The 23,140-nt window shown below is 38.5% G+C and overlaps 1 protein-coding gene across 9 annotated transcripts in view; it reads right to left on the bottom strand.

The window, feature by feature from the left end:
* The window catches only part of CTNND2 (catenin delta 2), a 680,248-nt gene that overhangs the window by 226,985 nt on the left and 430,123 nt on the right, over positions 1–23,140 (bottom strand). For 5 of the 9 annotated variants that reach the window (XM_040587098.1, XM_040587100.1, XM_040587105.1 and 2 more), the window contains one exon: positions 20,808–21,126. In XM_040587098.1, coding sequence (XP_040443032.1) covers positions 20,808–21,126 — 319 coding nt within the window. The remainder of the gene's footprint in view (positions 1–20,807; positions 21,127–23,140) is intronic. The other 4 variants (XM_040587099.1, XM_040587101.1, XM_040587106.1 and 1 more) reach the window with 1 other exon arrangement.

Genomic DNA, 23,140 nt, shown 5'->3' with positions numbered 1-23,140 from the left:
CACAGCTAACAAGATTCCTAATCATTATCAGTCTAAAAATTTGAAGATTAATTTCTTTCCAGGTTGTATAATGTAACAAAAATAATTAACATTTTGGAAGCTTATAAACTACTTTAACCTATATAAAGTACAAAATGCTCAGAATCGACACAAGCCGTTTTCCCTTTTGGGTTTTATATAAGCAAAGTCTGTGAGCAGGACACAAAAGAACGCTGTGGATTGAGGGTGTAAAAGAGACAGATGATGAGGAAGACCCCTAGGGAAGTTGATGTTAATACAGATCTTGCACTGTACTCCAGAATATCACAGTGTTAGAAAAAATAAGTACATTGTTTTATCATCTAAAAGCCCAGATGGCCACAAAGGAACAGTTGTTCAAGATAAACTCTAGTATCCCACAGGATTTTCAGTTTAATAATATGAAGCCAATTATAAATCTGAAGAAGCAAGCCAACACTTTTTTGATCTGAAGTCTAGTTCATCTTTTTCAATGTATGGAGAGAGATATTAGCATGCTACATCTTTCATGGATAATTTTCAATGTGCTATATGACAAACATGTAAGTGTTATTGTGTTTAATATTCAAATGAGATGATATTCCCATCCTCTATAGCAAATGTTTTTAAACATCAGAACTTGTAACAGAAATGTAATTAAACCTGTTCATTTTCATTTATTATTTAGTTCAAACTGCAGTGTTCAGCCTTTTCACTCTTAGAAATTTTTTTAGTAGCAATAGGCTACCTGCATGTCTGCATTTAACCTGTGGCCAAAATGACAGTGTATAGCATGAAATAAATAGTTTGATTGTGGAAACTGGGGAACAAGATTTCATATGCAGTACAGTTGCTTTTTCACCAGATGATCTTATAATCATGCATGGCTGAACAATGCAACTTGAATTTGGAAGGCTATTTACAACTCATTCATACGAAAGACAGTATTGTTATTCCCACACTGCTATGGGGACATAAAACAGGTATTTAACTACCATAAAGCCAAGCAGATGCCCTTTACAATCAAACTCTTTCAAGCAATCTAAAAACAAAAAACAAACAAAAAACCACCCCAAAAAACCCAACACAGAAAACTCAAGCAAAAACCTTTGAGAAGGCACTTTCAAAAAAATGAAAATAAATCACAAACAAAATACTCCAGGTCAACCCCTTATCTCACATCTCAAAACACTATTAACAATTACAGGATGAGTTCATTCTGAGACATCTTTCTTAGTAAAGTTCTGTACATGATCCAGAAATATGAAGTAATATCACTTCCTACCTGTTACAAGTTAAGATAGTATTACCTCGACAAATTTCCAAGGAATTTTCCAATTAGCAGATAAGGGGATTAAGGAGAATAGGCAAGTATCACTGGGTCTGAAGCAAACAGTGACAGTAAAACATAAGTGGATCATGGCTTTCCAAGCATGGCTGTAGAACAACTAGCAAAAACACATTAAAGGGATCATGTAAGAAATATGACTTATCTCAAAGTCAATACTGCAATCTGTATCAAAAATCAGTATTAATAAAAATCAGAAAAGCAGTGTTTCATTTCATGGGCAAGGTTGAAACAGGAAAATACATAAACAAGCACTATTACATAGTAAATCATGACTGTTTTTTTACAGGCCAATCTGTATCAATATATGCTGGGGCTGCACAGCAGCACACTGGTCATCCTGTGACATAACAGGCAAAATTCTGTACTAGACAGCAGAAATGAAAGAAGAGTGGTGCTACATGCCTTTTTTATCCTCCCTTTTCCTTCTCTGTAATTCCCTTCCTTCACATCCCTTCTTGGACTTCTAGGTTCAGTCTGTTTCTGTGATACACACACATGCACATACATACCCACATGCATACATGTATCCCTTCCCTTAGTATGATCAGTCATCTGCTGAAGACAATGGAAAATAAGGTTGGTAAAATTTGCAGAATCAGAATCAATCCATGCTAGAAATAACATACTCTGTAAACACAGTCATGCATTCAAATACTGTCCTCTGGAAGTCCCAGACGGGTATCTTTCTTTCGCATACAGTAAACAGATTTCTCTGACAATCTATGACAGCTTTTGTAGGAAAATGCAGTAATTTCAGAGTATGCGCAAGCTACAGTTTACGCTGACAATTCAAACCAGCCTTCAGCTATAGCTGCCTCACCTACCCACAAAACAGCAACTGATAGCCTCATTTTTTGGATTGCTATGCAGAACAATCGTGGTTCTGCACATTGTTCTCAGAACACAGGCTGCCTGGCTCAGGTTTGCTGTTCTATTATTTATGCTGCCTGCACAACAGTAACAGTACTGTACGCTTACCTTTAGTGAAAAGTGGCATCATCTTCAACACTAGGAATATAGAGGGGTTGAAAACTTCCATTCTGTTTTATGTCTGTGGACCAGCAAATATTAGAGCATTTCTTGTGAATCAGATACTATACCTTCTGTTACAGATGAGTTATGATCAAGTGTTCAAATACAACAGGTAAATTTTGTAAATAAAATTAAGATCCCTTGTCACAAGATGTCTGAAATACTCATGGCATTTATACAATCTAATCTCCTTTAGAAATGCTGGGTAAATTAACTTCATTTAAATACATTTCTATGACCACATAAAGTCAGTAATTTCCAACCAATACAGGTTGCTCTGATAGGGACTTACTAGCAAAAGTATCTACACTTCAGCAATACATAAACTAAAATAAACTATGTAGCTTATTCTTAGCTCTGCTATCCTGAGTACTCATGATACTCACAAAACCTTTACATCAGTACAACCACCTTGATATCAAAATAATTACTTATGTAAGTGACTGCAAGCAAGGATAAACTTCTCCTTCAAAGACATCTCAGACATGGTTTGTTACTGCATCACTGCAGGAATCCCACCCTAATCAGGTTCCATGGAAATGAAATAACTGACTGCCAGAAACTGCTAAGGATTTGGGTGTTTTCCCCAGTTTTGCCTATTAAGTTTTGTTTACTAGACTGGAAACAAAACTTTGGCAAACAGTCATTGGATGAAATTTTTTGTCAAGTTAGAGCTACTACTTCACAGAAAAGTGTAAACTGTAATCAAAACAAACAGCAAAGTCGAAATCATACAGTAAATCAGCATGTGAAGAAAGCTGTCCTATGTGAAAACATTTAGAAACCTCTTCTCAGCATTTTATAATCCAGATACTCTCTACGGTCAAATTCCATTAAACAAAAACTTTACTTATGTATTGGAAAGCACAGCTTAATATTTTAGAATGCAAAGATTGAAATGCAATTGTACGACTCCTCCTTTAGTCATTAAAAGCAGTAGAAGGCCACATTCCTTACTGAATGCATCTATGTGCTTCTTCGACCATATAAAAATAAAAAGACAAGACATAGAACAAACTGAAATTTGTTTGAAATAATTTAGAATATTTAAATTGTTTTGTAAATTCAGAATGAAGATGCAAAGACAATTCACCTCAGAACATGTTAAAATAACCTTAACACAGCAAACATTCAGGAATGCCATATTTGAATAATGCATGGTTTTGTATTATATTCAGCTTTACCAATCTGTTGCAGTGAGAACCCTCGGACTCCTTGGCAAGTGCTCTTCCATGGGGAAAGGCATACTTCATCCCTTCTTCTTGGTTTTGTTTAAGCACAGCATTCTTCCGCAGGACTTCCAAAGTTACTGAGCCTGTCAGCTTGATATAACTGAAAGCAAGTAATGGCAAGATCCAGCTTTCAGGTCAGTCTTAATTCTCAAAATATTCTTTAGCTTTCCACGACAGAAGATTCCTGATCCCTGCTTTTTTCTCCCTTCCCCCCAGATGGCATTCCATATGGCATACCAGAAACTGCATGTCTCTTCAGTTTTGCTCCAGTCTTACTACAATTTGTGGAGTAGACAGGGGGAGGAAAGGAGGCAAAAAAAGGCATCCTCTCCTACGCACACCCAACTAGCTCAAAGACCAAGTAACCTAATGTGAAAAAAAATATTTCCTACCTATAAAACAAACACCAATCATGTTATAATCAGGTTTTGCACACCTTTTAGTCATCAATATGCCTACGCTCCCTAAACTCCAAGGTGAAGTGAGGATAAAGGATATTTTTAAATTACATAATATATATCCAGTAACTTTGACAAATGAAATCCAGACATTGTTTCCCAGAAGTCTGATACACACAAAGGGCTTCCACCATTAACTAATCGAAAAATAATTTCTCAACAGCAGCTCACTGTCAACACTCACAGCTTCTTCTATCAACTCCAACAGGGCTGTTAGACCTACTCCTGAAAAATTCAGGCTGTGCCAGCTAGAAAACTGCCAGAAAGGAAACTTCAAGTAATAAATAAGGTGGGGACCATCGACTGATAGAGCATAGGCGTATTGTGTGTCGTATAGCAAGGAATACGCCCCCCTTAGCAAGCATGTGCCTCTCTTCCACTACCAAATTTAAGTTTTAATTTGCCCTATGAGTTATTCTGAATGATGAGGTATTAAAACCTTAAACTTCATATCCGAAGTATCATCATACTGCCTCTTCACCATTCCTTGCATGTAAGCAAGAGTTCAGCTTCACTGTCCTAGCTAGGCACGGCACTTAACACAAACCTAATGAAATTCTGCTCTGAATTCCTCCCCTTTCAGTAGAGTAGTACTTATCCCAAGAAAAATAATTTTATATTCTGCTTTGTGAGGGGGTAAAAAACGTATGCTCATGAAGCAAGGGGACAGAATTCCCACTCTAAGCAGAGAATGCTTTAGAGTTGTGAATGATGGCTGATGAGATGGCTGCACACCCTGGCACACAGCACGTTAATCGAGGCTCTAGAAATTATAAGAACAGGGAAATAAAGGCTGACAGCAATTCCAAGGAAGCATTATCTGGCAGGACACCTGTATGCTACAGTTCCCCTAAATGTCAGATAGAAAATTGCACATCCTGCAGGCCATACTTCAAATCTGAAGGATTCAGAAGCCTAAGAGCCAGGAATACCTCGTAGGATGAAAACAGAAGGTAGTAAATTTACAACTAGGAATACTGCTCTTGGAGTTCACATGCAAGTCTACTTTACTGTAAGTCTTAAGCATTTTTTCTGCTTTTCTTTCAACAACTACAGAAGAAACATTTCCATGTCAATCTTCTGGCCATTTTAATTCATACTAGTTTTATATCTGTCACTCTCCCATGTATTTTTAGTTACTTGTTAAAGATCACTCAACTACATCTAAAGTGTCAAACAGCAGAACATGACAGGAAGAACATATCTATTCTAAGGACTTCAGAGACCGAAGTCTTTGGTTTGCAGGTGAGGTAACACAAGAGGGGTATTCTTCACTTGACTCTTACCAGCTTTGTATTATTGCAGAGGTTTTGAGATTTCCCAGCATTACCAAAAAAACACAGAAAATTTTCTTTTATTACTTCCCCTCATTTCTTGAGCTTCCATGAAGAGTAGTCTTCCTTAATAGGCTATAAAACTTAATTTGCCGTTAAGCATGTTGGGAGCCTGCTTCCTACCCAAAAGAAGGAAGCACCTTCTTACGTGATGCAACATGCAATCATTTTACATTATTCCACAACTCCTCAGAAAAAGAGATTTTAACTCTAAATAGTAAAATTAAACCCTAGTCAGGGATAATTGTCCTTACAAAGAAAAAAACAGTTCTGTGCAATTCAAATATAAAAACAATGCCAAAATGAAACAACACCGTATCAGCCAGTGACTAAATTTCATTTGAAAGATAGTAACTTTGCTGTCCTATACAGCAAACTGCTGGTTTCACAAGGAAGGATCTGGTTACATGTATGTGAAATACATAATATAAACAAATATGTATTTAATACAAAAAGCTGTATTACACTTTGAAATGTAATACACTCTGAAGTATAAATACTATTTGAAGTTTAGACATGTTTGGGTCTTATTCACAGGTCTTCCATGGACAGCAACCTCTCCTAGCAAGCAAATTAGCAAGGACTAAACCAAAACTTATTTACTTCCTCACCTCTTTTGAACTGAAAAGCTACTTTCTTTTTCATCATAAACTCAGTCACGAAACAAAGCACAAGAACTTCAGTCTTACACATTGGCTCTTCTGGGGCAGAGCTTCCAAATATCACACCCCTAGTAACATGTCAGGTTTTCTTAGACATACCAGATGACAAAAAACGATTCAGAAGAGTCCTTGTCACTTCAGAATTACACTTATCACATATTTTGGTTCTTCATATAATAGGCATGCAAAAGTAATTTGCTGCAGCGTCAGTTTGGTTGATCACTAAATTTGATTTGTGTTAGTGTACACAGTGTCCGAGGTAAAGTACTAAGCTACAACAACTCAATAATGTGGAACGAGGGCAAAACCCCTAGACTTCTGTAAATACTCAGGTTACTTCTATTTGTTTTATAAAATGCATCCCATACTTACTCCGTATTTGAAGCCATGGAAAAAACATTAAATTTTCTGAAACTTGCTTGTTACTAAAATACTGAAAATGAACTTGTCCACTCATTAAGATGCTTGTCAGCAGAAGGTACCACAGTTTCCATTTTATAATCAAGCAAATCCCAATGGTATCAATAAAACTAACTGCTGTAAATTGAATTTGGGTATGTAAAATACACAGTTCCTGAGCTCATAATGTCAAAGCAGACAGATACTTTGCGCTGACCAGTGCAAAGACCGTACAAGGATACAGGCAATGACTCTACCTGAAGTAGGCCATACACTCCTTCTAAAGAGGACACTGGAAAGACCATGTCCTTTGAACATGAGGCCTTCGTGTGAAAACTGCCAGAGAGACTGCGGTCTACATCAGGCAAAGTGTTTATCACCATTTACACAATTAATTTCAGCAACAGCCAACTGTATTGCCAAGGACAATCCACTCACACTGTACCTGTCCTACTGTTTCTTATAAAACAAAGTCATCTGACACACCTCTGAACAAAAATCACACCCTGCTCCTGTGCCCCATTATCCCCACCTACATGTACATGCTGACAGCATGTAGCTCCATGCCATGTACATGTAGAATCCATAATCCATCTATGTATACATATTATATATAAAATGTTGTGTATATTTATAGTTTGTATTTATACTATATACACAAAGATTGAAGTTCCTACAAACCGCATAAAGGTTGTAGGCTGGGTAGAGGCAGGAGGTCTTCCAGTGTCCCGTTACTGAAAATCCCATGCTCTGCACTTTTGCTTTCCATGACATTCTGTGGCCAACACATGTTCAGAAGCCCTACTTAATACTATATACATACACATATACACAAACATATATTTATATGTGTACAGAGTAAGTTACGGCTTTGCAAATGTTAAGTGTGGAGTGGTAAAGAAAACCAATTTATTCTTCTGAGTTAGTTAACTATACTTAATACTTTAGCATTTAGATTGTTAGCCTATTTGAAAGACGTGGGTTTTTTTTAATTCCAGCAACCAAGCTTTCACAGCAGTTTTGATTTTTACAAGGTGACAGCATGAGATTGTTGACTATAGCTGGCTACATTTTCCACACAGCTTTCATAGATGTCCAAGGTCCTTCAGACTTCTGCCCCGTGCTGCACCCTCTGAAATGCTCTTTTAACACCAACCTTGAAAACATATTTGTTCATGTCTTCCAAAAAGATTTTTACAATTTTCACATAGCATTCTTCATACAGACTTTCACAGCTGACCTATTCAGAAAGAAACTATCCCCTTCCTTAATCCTTGGGTTTTCTACTTAGACATGCTTACTAAAGTAACAGTGAAACACAACAACATTAAAAGCAGTCTGGGGATACCAGTAATTATTTGTTTTGAAGAATAAAAGCTTTTAGCTGATTCAGAAAAGTAAACCTATTGACATAATAAAATAATTTGACTACTTTTGTTTTTAACCCTGCCTTCCTTTCTATTTTCTCTTGTTTGTCGCCAGTCCACCTTTCTGCATTTCATTTCAAACACAAGATTTCTGGAACAAAGACATGCAATTTTATGCAACGTAGCATAAAATTATTGTAGCATGTACAGCAAAATGAAATCAATGGTCCACTTACATTTACATACTAGCAAGATGTGCAGAAACAGCAGCACAAATCCATGTTTTTACCTGTGTTTTCCATATTAAAAAGGAATGCAGGCCAGTAATTCACCAAGAACTTTTCATAGTCTCCATTCCACCTTGCACCTTCCCATGGGAATTACATCATTATCACTATCACATGTGTATATTGAGAGAAATACATAAATATTCACAATAGTCTCCTTTTCAGTGGGATCCTAAGAGTATTTAGGATAATACTTTAGTATTACAAAGCCTAAATTTTACAGGGGTTTGGGGAGAATGGGGAAGCAAATGTTCTTTCCCAAAAATGTTCCTTCCCTGAGGTAAAAGAAATGAAGTCAGAGATCATATTTTTTACAATACTACAACACTCAGCTAAAAGCAGCCATCTCTCTTCCCTCTGAGCCTTCTAAGCACTCAATCAGTCTTTGAATTCCATGAAAAATCAAAAGCTACATTTACTCTATTTAGTTTCCATTCTTCATTCTGGCTTTTATTTCAAAAGAGCATTATTATTTTTCTGAAGTTACTAACCAAAACCAAATGCCAGCAGGAAAACTACTACTTGCTCTAATATAAGTTTATTTGCTTTTCGCTTTTACCCCTGAGAAATAAGTTCAAGCTTCAGTCTTACTAGAAAAATCTAAACCATGTTTCACTATAGGTTTAATTAAAATTTTAAAGCTGGATCCATGACATCCAGTTTGAAACAAAATCCTTACTCTACAGAGATCTTGGCAGCAGAAAATGCTTCTCTTGTTACATTGACATCTTAACATTTGAGTGGTAAGTTATTTTAATAGACAGTTATTATCCAAGAAATGTTATTTTCTTGTTTGAATCAAGAGGTTTTATCTGTCTGAAAGTAGGAAAAAACCCACAAAACTGCTTCCAACTGTTGTGAACAGGCTAAGATACTCAGATGTTGCAGATAACAGAGGTACGGGGAAACTACAAGAGCATTTTAGAGGAAATAGGCTGAGAAAGTTTTCCCTGCATATTTTTCTTTGCAGATTTGTGAAATTGACAACAGCCTTTTAAACGTTTCCCTCCCTACACAAGCAGTTTCACAAAGTGGAGAAAAACGTATTAGTAAAACGACCGTTTCTGCCTATATTGAGAATAAATGTTGAACCTCAAAGCACCATCACTGAATTTCTGAAATTCACTAGTTTCCCTATTATTCTAATAAAATGTCAGACGCAAGTTTCACCTTAATTTTCTTACGAAAACTAACAGGGCTCCGAAAATCAAAATCTGCCTCTTAACCACTGTTGATTAAGACTCACTGTCAAATTTCCATTTAGAAGTTTCTTTGCATTGTTGCATTTACTCCATCCAAAGTTATGTTACAAAGTAAAAAGAATACACTCTTTGAAAAGACTGCAAGATTTACCATGTATTATTATATTCAGCACAAATGGAAGCACCAAGAGCTTAGCTTTCCCAAGAACCCTGCAATACCAAGGAACTAAATCAACACCATGTGCAGAGAATTCTTTTTCCAAAGAGTTTTAAAATGTTAGAGAAGTGTGCTCATAAATAGTTTATTTTAAAATGTTTCTGAAAACTTTTTTTGTGCATTTCATTACCTTTCAGGCTACGCTGAAATTATCAAGACAAGTGTGACAGGCTACCTTCATTATTCTGCCCGTCTCAGCTGTCACCTACCAGCACCATCATTCCTCCGCCGTTCATTCTATTCTTAATTGTACAGAGGCAATATAAATAATGCTTTGAAATAAATCCTAGAGAAAGATTGATGCATAGATTATTTTTCTGATATTTTCCCTCCATAAACACTCTTGTGAAGGAAAACAGCTCCAACAGTTCTTCCCTTCACCTTTCCAAAACACGTTGGTTTTTTTTTCCTTTTAGCAGTAAAGTGCAGACTTCTCATCACAGGTTCTTGAAAAACAGTTGAGAAGCTGATGACTTTTATCCCATTCTTACTGCTCATTAAAAAAAACAACAAAAAAATACCCCCCAAAACCACAACAGAAACACTTCGGTGAAACAGAGTGAAACTTAGTCATGTTTAACATGACTGAAAAGTAAAATCTAAGCCAAACTGATTTTATTTTAAAGTAACAAGGGGACATAAGATGTAAGTTCAGTATCAGACAGCATTATGTCAATGAATATGTAACAGAACAAGAATAAGGATTCTGCATTCACATTTCAAATCATTCTGAGAAGCTGTTTGCTTTATTATTATGAGGCAAATCTGGCCTAGGAATAAACCTGCTGGGGATTAGGAACTATTAGGCTCGGTTTCACTGTACCCATGTGTACAAGTGATACAATTACATGCATATAGGGGGTGATAAACAGGGTCCTCAATGAAAGTATTTCCACGTATCTGACTTGCAAAATGAATCAGTGATAACCCATAACTGGAAAGGAAAAGGTGGAGAGGTGCTCAGCATGCATTTTGAGGTATCAGTTCTTTAGTTTCTCCGTGAAAGCCACACACACACATTTGTTGACAAGGAGATTTCATTTAGGAAGTTTCCCCTGTGAAAACGCAGCCCCCTGCTTCCTATACAGCATAACCAAACTGCTTGAAAGTGTCTCTTAGCAGACTCAAGAACTGGACCCCCATTTTTACTGAAATAATGTATACAACCTTACATACTTCAGAAGGAAGGTTTTGTGCAGCACTTCTCTGTTGTTATTGTTCGGTGGTGGTGGTGGCATTTTTTTGGTGGGTTGGTGTTTGTCTTTTTTTTTATTCCCAGGAAGGGACATTCTGGTGTGCAAATCGTGCAGAAGCAGAAAGGTAACAGATGGTTGCTGGAGCTGTGCCACAGAAAATGCAGCCGCTGACAGGATCTGTTATCCCTTAGCAGCTGCAGATAAAACCTTTACAGTTTAGGATAAAATTTCATTAAAAAATGTAGCTGCTGACAAATGGAAAAAAAAATTCCACTAGAGAACACTATTCAAAGAAGATTTCACCCCGCAGAGAAGATTTTATGTATTTAAAAGAATTCCTGCATATGTGAAGGAAAAAGTACTGTCTAAATGGGGGTTCTGTGATTTGGCTACCCACGGCAAACTCCATTCTCAACAAGGATGGTAAAGCCACCAGAGAAATCAAACCCCTTTATCCCACTTTTTTCTTCAGAAAAAAGCTATCTAACATCAAAACATCTAAAGGATTCTCTGTGTGACAACCTGTGTGCTGCCAGAGCTTTAGAAGACATTTGGCAACTACTCCCAATGCAGAGGAATGTCAATCCTTCCCTATTAAAAGCTACTGGAAGGAATCATAGAGCTATACAGAAAACTCAAAAAGGCATGAAATGGCTAACCCCTTACAAAAGCCAATTTCTTGCAGGAAAAAAACCCCAAACCACGTCCATTTTAAGGCCATTCAAGGCCATAAATTTAGGTATAATGATAAGAACACCTATGTAATTACAGGATCACATCACCAAACAACAGAGGCCGCTTCTGTCCGTGAATTACTGGACACAAATTAAGACTGTCTAAAACAGTTAAATATTTTGTCTTCAACTTAAGTAAACTTTATTAAAAGCAAAATATCTGTTGTGAGTAGACTCAGATACCCTGACCCTCTGCAAGCAGATAACTAACCATGCACTCGTGTTCCAGAGATAGGCAGTTCCAAGTATCGAACCAGAAAGTGGACAGCAGCAATATAATTTGGCCAACAGTAAAGTATCAACTCCACAGAAATACAAAAAAATGTAGGTTGCTCCAGGTTCACGCTCTGCCCAGAGCCCTAAGCCATCCTGGGCTTCACTGACATGGTTCCCTCAGGTCCTCTTTGCAACACAGCATCAGCTCCAGCCCCTGCAGCTGGTGAGTGAGGCTGACCCACCCTGTCACCACCCACACCCAGCAATGCCTGACTGCAAGCATGGCAATGCTCTGCCGTTAATCCAAGGGGCATGGGATCAGCAGGTCTCCAGTTAGCACCGTGTCCCCACACAGTCAGTCCCACGGGCGGGTCCCCTCCAAGCAGCATGCTCTCCAATGGGCACTATGGTCACAGGCTGCCCCCGTGTCACCTTGTGGACGAGCAAAAGTAGCATGGTAATTTTCTACCGACATCAGTGCCTTGCTAGTGGGAAAATCCCAGGTCATGAACATTATACCTAACATCTTAAACGTCATCTTGGGCCTTAGGCCAGAGGAATCCACCCCTGGAACACTTTCCTGATTCTTTCTTGAGACATGTTAAGAAATAAAATAGGAATTTATCCCTCCCATGCCCCCATTGTTCTGACCCCCGTGATTTAAGGTAATTTCTTTACCAGAAATTGTTTCATAAGTGAAGGTCACGCGATATTCTGCACTTAAAACGTTTACAAAGAAAGAACAGGAGAACCTCATACTGCAAAACTGTTGTTCAAATAACCTTGCTGATTTTTGGAGGCATAGGTAAGTGCCAGGTCGGAATTAGATAGGTGTTTCCATGAGGAGGTAGCCAGGACTATAGAACTGCAAACACTGTGTTAGTCTGCAGTGGTTTGAGAGAAGTTACCAAGCATGAGTATTTTAAGGACAATGAAACTGCATAAAAAGCAGTTACAGGAAATTTAGTTTCTGAACCTTTCCAGGACTGCCAGGACTGCCAAGAGGAGGGATCACTGCCCATAGTAATAACAAGAGCTGGAACAAGTGAGGCCAATTAGCACAGCTTCTGAGAGGGTAACGCAGAAACACGACACAATGCTAAGGTGGTAATGGAGTTATATTTACTAAGAAACTGTGTTACACTTCAGTTGTCAGCATTCATTCCTCCCGCTTCCCCGCCCCCCCCCCCCCCCAACTTTTCTTTAGCTTTATCAGCAACCAGAGCTAAACATTCAAACAAAGTTTTTATATTAGAGATGCTCAAATTCAGGTAGGCAGAAGGAAAAACATAGCATCAAACAGCATAAAACCAAAATGAGCCCTCCTCTTTGAAATGTAGTATATGAAATAAATACATCATTGTCCTGGTTTCAGCTGGGATAGAATTAATTTTCTTCCTAGTATTTAGTACAGTGCTGTATTTTGGCTCTGTTTTGGATGTGAGAGCAATGTTGATTGCACAGTGACGGTTTTGGTTGTTGCTGGGTGATGTTCATACCAAGTTCCTTGGGCCCCACCAGCAGAGGGCTGGAGGGGCACGGGAAACTGGGAGGGGACACAGCCGGGACAGGTGAGCCCAACTATCCAAAGGGATATTCCATACCATGTGATGTCATACTGAGTATATATAGGCTGGGGGAAGAAGAAGGAAGGGGGGGATGTCTGGCATTATGGCGTTTGTCTTCCTGAGTTACCATCGTGCCTGATGGAGCCCTGCTGTCCTGGGGGTGGCCGAACACCTGCCTGCCCATGGGAAGTGGGGAATGAATTCCCTGCTTTGCTTTGCTTGAGTGTGCAGCTTTTGCTTTACCTATTAAATTGTTCTTATCTCAACCCTTGAGTTTTACACTCCTTTCCGATTCTCCCCCCCATCCCTCTGGGTGAGGGGGAGTGAGCGAGCAGCCATGTGGTGCTTGGTTGCCCGCTAGGGTTAAGCCATGGCAATCATGTCCTGGTATGGAACAAAAGGATTACCAAGGTAAACTCAAATTATTTTTAAAGAGTAAAAACCTAAATCCAAACACTTTAAACTTGTGTAGCTTTTGCTCACTTCCCGAAGTAAATTACTTGTTTTCCCTTGGGACAGAGTTTGCACAGCTCCTCCTTTCTCCACATGTACCTTTCTCCATCATATTTTTACCTTTAGCTTATTCAGGAAACCTAGAGATCTCACTCTGTCCTTCTTTGGGCTTAAAAAACCCTTACCACTTCTTTACAAGTCTTCAGATATCTATATTCTTCCATTTAACATGGTAAGGATAAACATAATCCCCAAATTATTATAGGTGGGTGCCAAGTTATATAGCAAGTGATCCCACTGTTGCTGCAGTGGCTTAAAAAACCCAACCAACCAACGAGTAAAATGAATGAATATTTCACAGCAAGTCTAGAAACTAGAAGTTTCCCCGGCAACAATGGCTATAGGACTTCTATGGGATTGGTGGTGGCTTTTGCTTCCTAGGAAACAAAAAATGCTAAGAACTGTGATGCATCTCTGAACCTCACTTGTTCATCAAGCTGCTGGAGTGGGGCAGTGAGGGGGGTGAGACAAAGATCTAACCGAAGGCGGTGGAGATCACCAGAGAAATGGTGATGCACCGGAGAAAGAAAGGCTAGGGGCTTGACTTCACATCAGGCTCCGATCCTGAGTGAGCTGGCAGAGATCAGTTTATTCCCATCTAACATAGTTAGTATACATCGAGTGAGCTAGGGTTCTCACAGTCAGGCTCTTAATTTATAAATGCTATGAAGTTCTGCTAGAAACTAATAAAAGTCGTGAATGATTCTTTCCCTTCATCATTTTTAGCTCAACTCTATGCTAGAAACATTATTTCATCAAACTCCTGGTGTTATCTCTTACAGAAATTTCCTGCACTCTTAATGATGTATTTTGTACAAGGGCTATAAAATTAGCTAGCTTTTGTTTCCTGCCTATAAAATAGTTATGCAATAGCACATTAAGGTCCAGCTTCAGAAACTAACAACCTCTGCACAGCAATTTATGTCTCAGTGTTGAGGATGATTTTCAGTTGCTTTTTTTAATGCAAAAATTTGAGACTATGTGTCCTGATTTTAGCAAGCTTCTTCAAAATTTTCCCTGTTCATCTTCTTCACCTAACACATTTCCGTCCCCTCCCTCCCATCACGTTTCCCATGGAAGTAAGATAATGTTATCCTTGTAACTTCAAAGCACCTTACAAATGTAACTTACTCTCCACATTCCCGTCAACAGTAACATCATTATTATCTATTTACCTGATGAGACGTCCAAGAGCTACTACTGAGAAGCTTCTTACGTGGTTTATCTTGCCAGGAGATTGTAACAGCTTACATGAGCCCAGTAAAGCCTGAAAGTATGGTTCTTCCCCATGTTTTTAATGTCTGGTTGGAAAAATATATTTACAACTTTTTCTGGCTCTTACAGCCTGTAATCACAGAAAGGCACCACGCAGATTTTGCATCTGTCAAAGTCTGCAAATGAGCCACAGGATACTGAGTAAAATGTGTGGCAAACAAAGGCAGAAACTGCACTGAGACGTATACTCACCATTAGAAGCTCAGTTAAGCCATTCAAGAACCAGGAATAAGTTACAGACAGCGTGAGCATGAGGCACACTGTACACCTGCTACTTCCTGGATGAATGAAACCATTAAAAAATGCAAGAGATTAAGAAAGAAACAGTGGAATGAGCTTTGTTGCTGCTGTTCTTCAAGTGGCAGATGTGATGGGTTTGTGTGGTAAGGTTTGATAGGGGCTACAGGGGTGGCTTCTGTGAGAAGCTGCTAGAAGCTTCTCCTATGTCTGGAAGTGCAAACGTTAGCCAGCTCCAAGATGGACTGGCCACTGGGCAAGGCTGAACCTATCAGCAACAGTGGTAGTGCCTCTGGGTTAACATATTTAAGACATGAGGGGAAAACCTGCACAACAAATTGCAGTGGAAGAGAGGAGCGAGAATATGTGAGCAACAGCCCTGCAGACACCCAGGTCAGAGCAGAAGGAGGGCAGGAGGGGCTCCAGGCACCGGAGCTGAGATCCCCCTGCAGCCCGTGGTGAAGCCCGCGGTGAGGCAGGCTGTGCCCCTGCAGCCCATGGAGGTACATCTGCAAGCTCTGTTCTGTCTCATTCAAACCAGGAATACGAACTTCAGTCTTCTACCTCTTGGGTTTGAGAGTTATGCCAGAGACTCACCAACACCACCAAGAGTCCTCTGGGTTCTGAAAACCCAAGCCCACATTTCAGCACTGACCACAGCAGTGCTGCACAGTGTTGCCAGCAGCTATACTGTAGTCACAGCAAGACCTTCTAGCCCACCAGAAGTTCTTTTCTGAAGGTGACAACCCTTCCCAAATAGGCTACCAGACATGTTCTGACCAAGATGTCCAACCTCTCACACATGCAGGTTTACACTGTTACTCTGATACCTCCTTACACTTTTAAGTGCCTGCTGGCTACTCAGAGAAAGGAAACTCCCTAGCTCATTTCTTGCAAACAAAGCATGTTTTGGGGGGAAAAAAAAGAGGGAAGGAGAGGGAGGCAGCAGGAAAAGAAAAAAAAAAAAAGATTAGTTTTGAAACTTAAATTTCATACAAAATGTTCTGATCTAAATTATTTCTTTTCATAAGTGAAAAGAAAGCCAATTTAAAAGTTTAGAAGATAGACAGACAGCACCGTCATCTTCTGCTTAGGAGGAAATTAAGTCCAGCAGAGGTAATGAAATGGAAAGTTGACTCTGAAAGCACCGAACAGAGCAGAAACGTCTCAAAATATTACAGTTAAATCATGAAATACCTGGAAAACTCTTTCCCTATGCTGACTTATACCCAGACAGTTCTAACTACAAGATAGTTTTAAAAAGTCTGTTTTCTTGTAAAGTTGCAACAGGATTCTACTGCTATAGTGTTTTGGTTGTTGTTTTTTTTTTGTTTTGGTTTGGTTTTGTCGTCTTTTTTTTTTTTTTTAAATAAACAACAGCCTAATCATTATTGTGGTCTGCTCTATAATGAAGAAGGGACCTTCTACAGCTTTATTCACCAAATTACCGCATTTCTTAAGAAATAGTTTTAAAGGTTAATAAACGTATCTTGGGAAAGGGCATGCCATAAAGGAAAATTGTAAATGTAGATCAATATAATTCAATGCAATATGAAACTGGACATTTGAACTCTGAAATTCATTTTGGTAGGCCTAATGGAATGTATTCCACATAATTCTTGCTGTTAATTCAGCTTCTTGCCAGCTTCTTTGAAGGAGACGATGTGTGTATACTGGCATGTAAACAAAAGCAGGTAGGAAGAGAAGTCACACAACAATGAATGAAATGTTGACACAACCTATCAAACCAGACACAGCAAGCCCATAAAAAAGCAAAAGCAAGTTTTGTTACTGCAAAACTTCATTCTTATGTATTTAATTGAATGATGTGAAAATTATGTATTTTCCATCTGTTATGCAGCAAGTGATTTATCAGTGGTGCGACATGGACATTGTTTCTTTGTAGGTTAAAAAACTTAAAAATTAAGTAATTTACACACATTTGTCAAGTTTGTATTTTGGAGCAAAAACTGGAAGGCACACAGACTGAACACTGGATACTAGCACTGCTATTTCTAAAGCTCCCCAGTTCCCCTAAAGCATAGGAACAGACAAATCTTTGATAATTCTTTGGTGCCAAGAGACAGACTAATCTTTCTTAAATGAAAGTAGGCTGGAAAATATCACATGAATACATATTTCTGATACTTTAAAATACTCACATCTTCTCTCATTCACAGTTCAGTAGGAACCAAAGGCAAGACAGTAATTAGAAAATAAATATTGTATTCTTTCCCTCCTTCTCTCCCTATGCCACTTTGTCATATAAGAGATTATGCCATGAAACAGTTGATATCACAGCTGTACTGCATATTTCTCTTCCTTTTTTGATATGAAGTAAACATAAAAGAATGCTCTGAAGAGTCAATCTGTAAATTATATTTGATAGCCAACTTTCCTGTTTTCCATATGTGGAACTTAAGCATTATTTCTGACAGGCAATAAGGAGCTTATTTCCTTTTAAATAGCAAAGCCTCAACTTCTCCACCAGTATAGATGTGCAGAGTTTTTACTACCTGTTATATGAGCTCCTATCAGCTAACAGTCTACATGTATAAATTAAAAATTATCCTTTACCAAAAAATGGGTAATAAATATCTTGATACTTCTTAAAAATAGTTTGTCCTAAACTGCATTTTATGAAAGTTGGATGACGCAGAACAGATGTTGAGCTAAAATTTCATTTGCCAAATGTCAGCTCAGAACATATATGTAAAACTGGAGTATTAGTAATCCAAACTACACAGTGAAAACAATGGAAAAAATTGTCAACTACATCAGCGCCTGCCAACCATCTTTCTGGGACTTCAGATGGAAATTCCACATGAACTGAAGAATCCAGAAAATAATGTTCAGTTTTAGGAACTCTAATTGCTTATTAGGATGAGTACATTCTCTTCTGGGTATGTATTTCTTACATTGAGCCGACTGACATATAGCAAACACTAATCAAAAGCCTGCAATTAGTATGCTTTTATCATGCAGATTTTCCTCTGTCAGTGAGCCTTTGTCTGGACCTCTGGTTGGATAGGTAGGCTCATTATCTGAAAATGCTGCCTGCCATTCCCCTTCATGATTCATGTCAGTCACAGAAAACGCCAACTAATCAGAACAGCAAAAGGTATCTAAGGAAATTCAGAACTTACTAACTGGCAAAGTCCATCCACTTAACAACGTGTTTATTTTTTGCTTGCTGTGTAAAGTATAAACTTTGAGGAATACAGTGAAACTTAACACAGCCATTGAAAGTCTTTCTTGTATTTGGGCCATGTTTTCCTTTTACTAACTAAAGACAGTACTTCTAATTATATGTCCCATGTGCTACCCCAAATAATTTCTGTCTTTCCATTATAATTTTTCAAGCATCTGGAAGTCTTCTGTCCCCTCCTTTCCACACTTGTCGTTTATCCACATTTTTGTAATCTATGCATAGAAAGCATCATATTAAAGGTCATCTCATTGCTTTTGTTGCTTTTCTCCAAACTCCTTCCAATTTTTCAGTCTTTCCAATCGCTGAATGATCAGCAACTGCTGTAGGCCACAGATTCAAAAGCCAGCCTGTCTAGGTGGACTACAGCTTATGAGGACTAAGGCATAACATGATTATGTGTGCTTCTGACATTTCTTTGGAAGATTTATTCAAACCAACAAGTGAGGGCAGCAATACTAGGTCCGAGACATCACACACAATCCATGGATCAAATCAATGAGATCAAGTGTAATGCAAACCTCTTTTATAAAAAAGTTATTTCATGCAAAATCCCAATCCAATAGTAATTGGCAATAGTCTTTAATGACGCCTTCTAAAAGAGTTTAGGAAGTTCAATTTATACCTGAATGCCTGCACTCCTACTTTACCTAAGGAATGCACAAGTGGTATCACAAGAGGAGAAAGAACCAAAAAGCAAGACAATGAAGAATTGCAAGAGGAAATCTTCTTTTACAAGCATATATCCTATATATTAACTGACTAACAGTTGTGAAGTGATACAGAGCAACTAGACAGAGATAACCTCTTCTTAAAAAGATATTATGTCTAGGACTTGTAGAGATACTGTAAATTTGTCTTTCCTGGCTATAGGGAATAGTGCCTTAAACATCATCATGCTTCCCCTAAGAACATTTCATATAGATCATAGTCATTTCTCCTCTGGTTTAGTGCACCCCTAATGTGATTTTCTTTAAGTTTGAATATGAGACAATTACAAATCAAAGCTCTTCTTCCTCCATGGGTTTTTGTATTCTGGTAAACAAAGAAATCAGAATACCAAGGCTTCAGAAAAAGACCTCTGGTTACTAATGTTTGCTCTGAGGCAGGGGGAAGAAGAGGAGAAATTAAATTTATATTTTCTCAGATTTCTGGAGGAAAAGCTAAGGTGGGGGGGAACGCTGAAGACAGACAGACGTTTTCTCAACAAGTAAAACTCCACAATGGCAGAAGTAGCTGCAAGAAGTGATGTTTCTGATGTGCCATAAAATTTAGTTGCTGTTGTGTTCCTGGCTGGACAGACCAAGAGAACTGCTCTAATGCTAAACAAGTAGGGAGATCAGGTTGTGAATATTTGGTTTTTAATGCAAGGAAAGAAATCTTTTCAAATTGTAACTTAAACACCTCCAGCATTTTTGTTGGGGGCAAAAATCTCGGCTCTCCTATCATTAAATTACACATATCAAAACTAACTAAATCACACCATCTGCCATAGAAAAGCTTTGTATAAATTAACACTTTTAACAAGTTTAAACTTAAGTTACTAAAAAGACTTGTTTTCTTTCCATCAGAAAACTGAACAAAATCACCAAGTGCATGAGGATTACAGTTAGCATTACCATTGCTGTTATCATGGAAGTCAGATCATTTGCTACAAATGCTTGGGGTATGCATGCCTACAAAGTTTCCTCCTTGCACCTTCCCTAGGTCTATGAGGATTGTCACAGCAACATTAAAAGTTGTGCTATATATTTTAAAAGCATGCACAGTAACAACCATTTCTGCAAAGCTGTAATACATATACTCTGTTACCACGTACTGGCATCAGAAGCTTGCACAACACACAGGGTGAAGCATAAGACTGATTACGTGTTGCTTCACATTGCTCAGTCTCATTTCCCAGCACCAGAATATCCTTTTCTGCAGCTTTTATGAATACGAACTGCAGACAAACCAAGAACTGTAACAACTTCTGCCCAAGCAGCGACTTGAAAATTCAGTTCACAATGGTTAGAGCCATACCACTCCTCCATTTTCAGAGAAAATTACTTTTTGTAAGTTTTTGAGGGCTGGTGCTACTGAAAACAAGCTAAACACACATTCCAGACCACACTGATCATTTCATTTCACAGAAAAGCTCATGAGAGCCTTCCAAGGTAAAGCATTAAGACAAACTGTTATGAAAACAAAATCTTTCATGTAGAATCACAGGTTATTTTTGGTTTTGTTTTTTGATATTCAACAGCAGAAACATACAAACCAAACTGCAATTAGAAACCTCTGCATGACCAAGAAATAGTAGACAATGAAGGTTTCACCCACCTGGGATCTTTCTGAATGCTATCAATGGAAGGTGACCTAGCCAAGGTCCCTTCAGGTGGGATGGCTGGCCCAGATTTGCTGTATGGTGATTCAACAGAAGGACAATACTGCAGCTGTCGGTAGGGGTCTGCGTAATTGGAGGCTGGGCCGGCCGCATAGCTGGCCCTCTGGAAGGTCGCTGTTGCGTTCTGTGTGCCGTGTTGACTGCCTGTGCGCTGTAAGGGTACGGAGTCGACACCAGGGGAAGATGGGGCTACGACAGGAAAGTAGGGACAAAGTAAAAAATTGAGGACCTGTTCACAGAAATGGTTAACCAGGTCTAGGCAGAGGAAAAGAAAAAAAAACCAAAAAACAAAAACACACATATAAAACAGGGGTTAAAAAGAATGAGAAAAAAACAAACAAACAAACAACATTGTCATTTTCAAAACCACTGAGGTAAATAACCATCAAATGAATTTCTAAATGATATGCTACTTCTGGACTAAAAGACCTTTACACCAGTTAAACAGACTGTAGCAGTGCTTCTCACTTTAGGTTTTAACTGCACTAACCTGAAATGAAACAAAAGTGCAGCAGCAGCATGCGAATAGCCAAGCTAAGATTCACAACCACCACCGAGTGAGGCTTTTGCGATCCTTACAGTGGTGGAAGTCAGTCAAGATTCACCAGCAGAAGGAAGGTCAAACCAAGCTCAAGAGTCCAAATTGAGATGCATGGCTCTATGGCAGAAGAAACAGACAGCCATAGCCATCCCGAGTTTGTAGTCCTGGTATCCATGAAGCAGGTAAAACCAGACACCTGCTACTGAGTCACTGCGTATGCTTTGTTAACCAGTCTTCTGCAAATTTCACCTTAACACTTAGGAAACTGCTACTGCTAACTCAGTCTGAAAAAGAGCTAGGCACAAGGTGATCATGCAGATGTCTTACTGCATGCCAGCAACAGGTGTGCTCACACGCCACAGCTCAAGATCAGTGCATTACCAGTTTTGAGCAGCTTAACCAATAGATTTAAACTGACTTAATGCATTTGCCACTCAAAAATCTTACTTATCTCTCCTGTAGCCCATTATTTTTCTGTTACAGCATCATGCACTGGAGACCTAGTCTGATTCTTATAAAACATGCAACATTTTTGAACCGAAGTCCAGTAATAGCAAATGGGTTACCACTGTAAGGACTAGAGGACGAACATCCCCATGATCTTTGGCCTGGAAACAAATACATATTAAATGCTGGCTCTGCTCAGAAGGAAATTTGGACTGTTTGTAGTGGCATGTGAACTCACGATGGCTCTCATTTCCCCTGTCCCAAGATACCAAGAGTACTTTTGCCAACAGGAGTGAGCCCAGGTCCAGGACTATTTTTAGCTTGGGCAAATTCATATGCTAAACTGTAGGCAAAACTGCATACAAAGAGACGAGTTTTCGTAACAGATTTCCCAATCATTTCACATCAACATGCACATTTACATTTTAAGAAAATAAGTATTTAATATATTATAGGTCCATGAAAGAAACTTTGTTTTATGTAAAAGTGTCAGCAAATTAAATACAGTAAGCTTTAAATACAATTACAGCAGTTTTGTCTGACCTAGTACTTATCAAAATGTGTATCATATCTTTGCCTTATTTTTAATTCTTACTCATGGTTCTTAAGTATATTATTTTACAGTAACAAGTATCGTAACTTTCTGACAAACATAGATAAGAGGGATCACCCACTTACCTATTGCCCCATCCCTAGAAGTGTTCAGGCCAGGCGGGATGGGGCTTTGAGCGACCTGGTCTAGTGGCAGGTGTCCCTGCCCATGGCAGGGGGGTTGGAACAAGGTGGTCTTTAAGGTACCTTCCAACCCAAACCAGTCTATGATTATACTCACTTACATATATGCCAACTTTTTACAAGTACTGCTTTTGTTTAATTGCTAGTATATTATTTCCTTATGAAATGAGTAATAGGACACATACAGAACTTTTCATAAAACTGCATCAGTTAAAATGCAATAACAATATCAGTACACTGAAACATCCCATGCACAAATCATGCTAAATTCAGTATTGGGAAGACACATTGAAAACATCACATTTTAACAGAAAATACACACAGTTCAAAACCAAAACTTGATGCCTTGTGAAAAAAAGATAAAAAAACAAGTTAGAGAAAATACTGGAAATATTTTCAAGTGAAAAAAACAAAAATATAATTGTATATTGACATACAATACTCTTATGTGTTGTCACTTCCTAGAACATGCCGCTAGCTTTTGACATATTATATGGGGAATTGCAAAAAGCCCTACAGCACTAATACTGCTGAAAACAAGAACTT

Source organism: Falco naumanni, chromosome 3 (assembly GCF_017639655.2).
Source record: "Falco naumanni isolate bFalNau1 chromosome 3, bFalNau1.pat, whole genome shotgun sequence".
NCBI lineage: Eukaryota > Metazoa > Chordata > Aves > Falconiformes > Falconidae > Falco > Falco naumanni.
The sequence above is the reverse complement of the archived record's forward strand: the minus strand, read 5'-3'. Positions and strand labels throughout refer to the sequence as shown.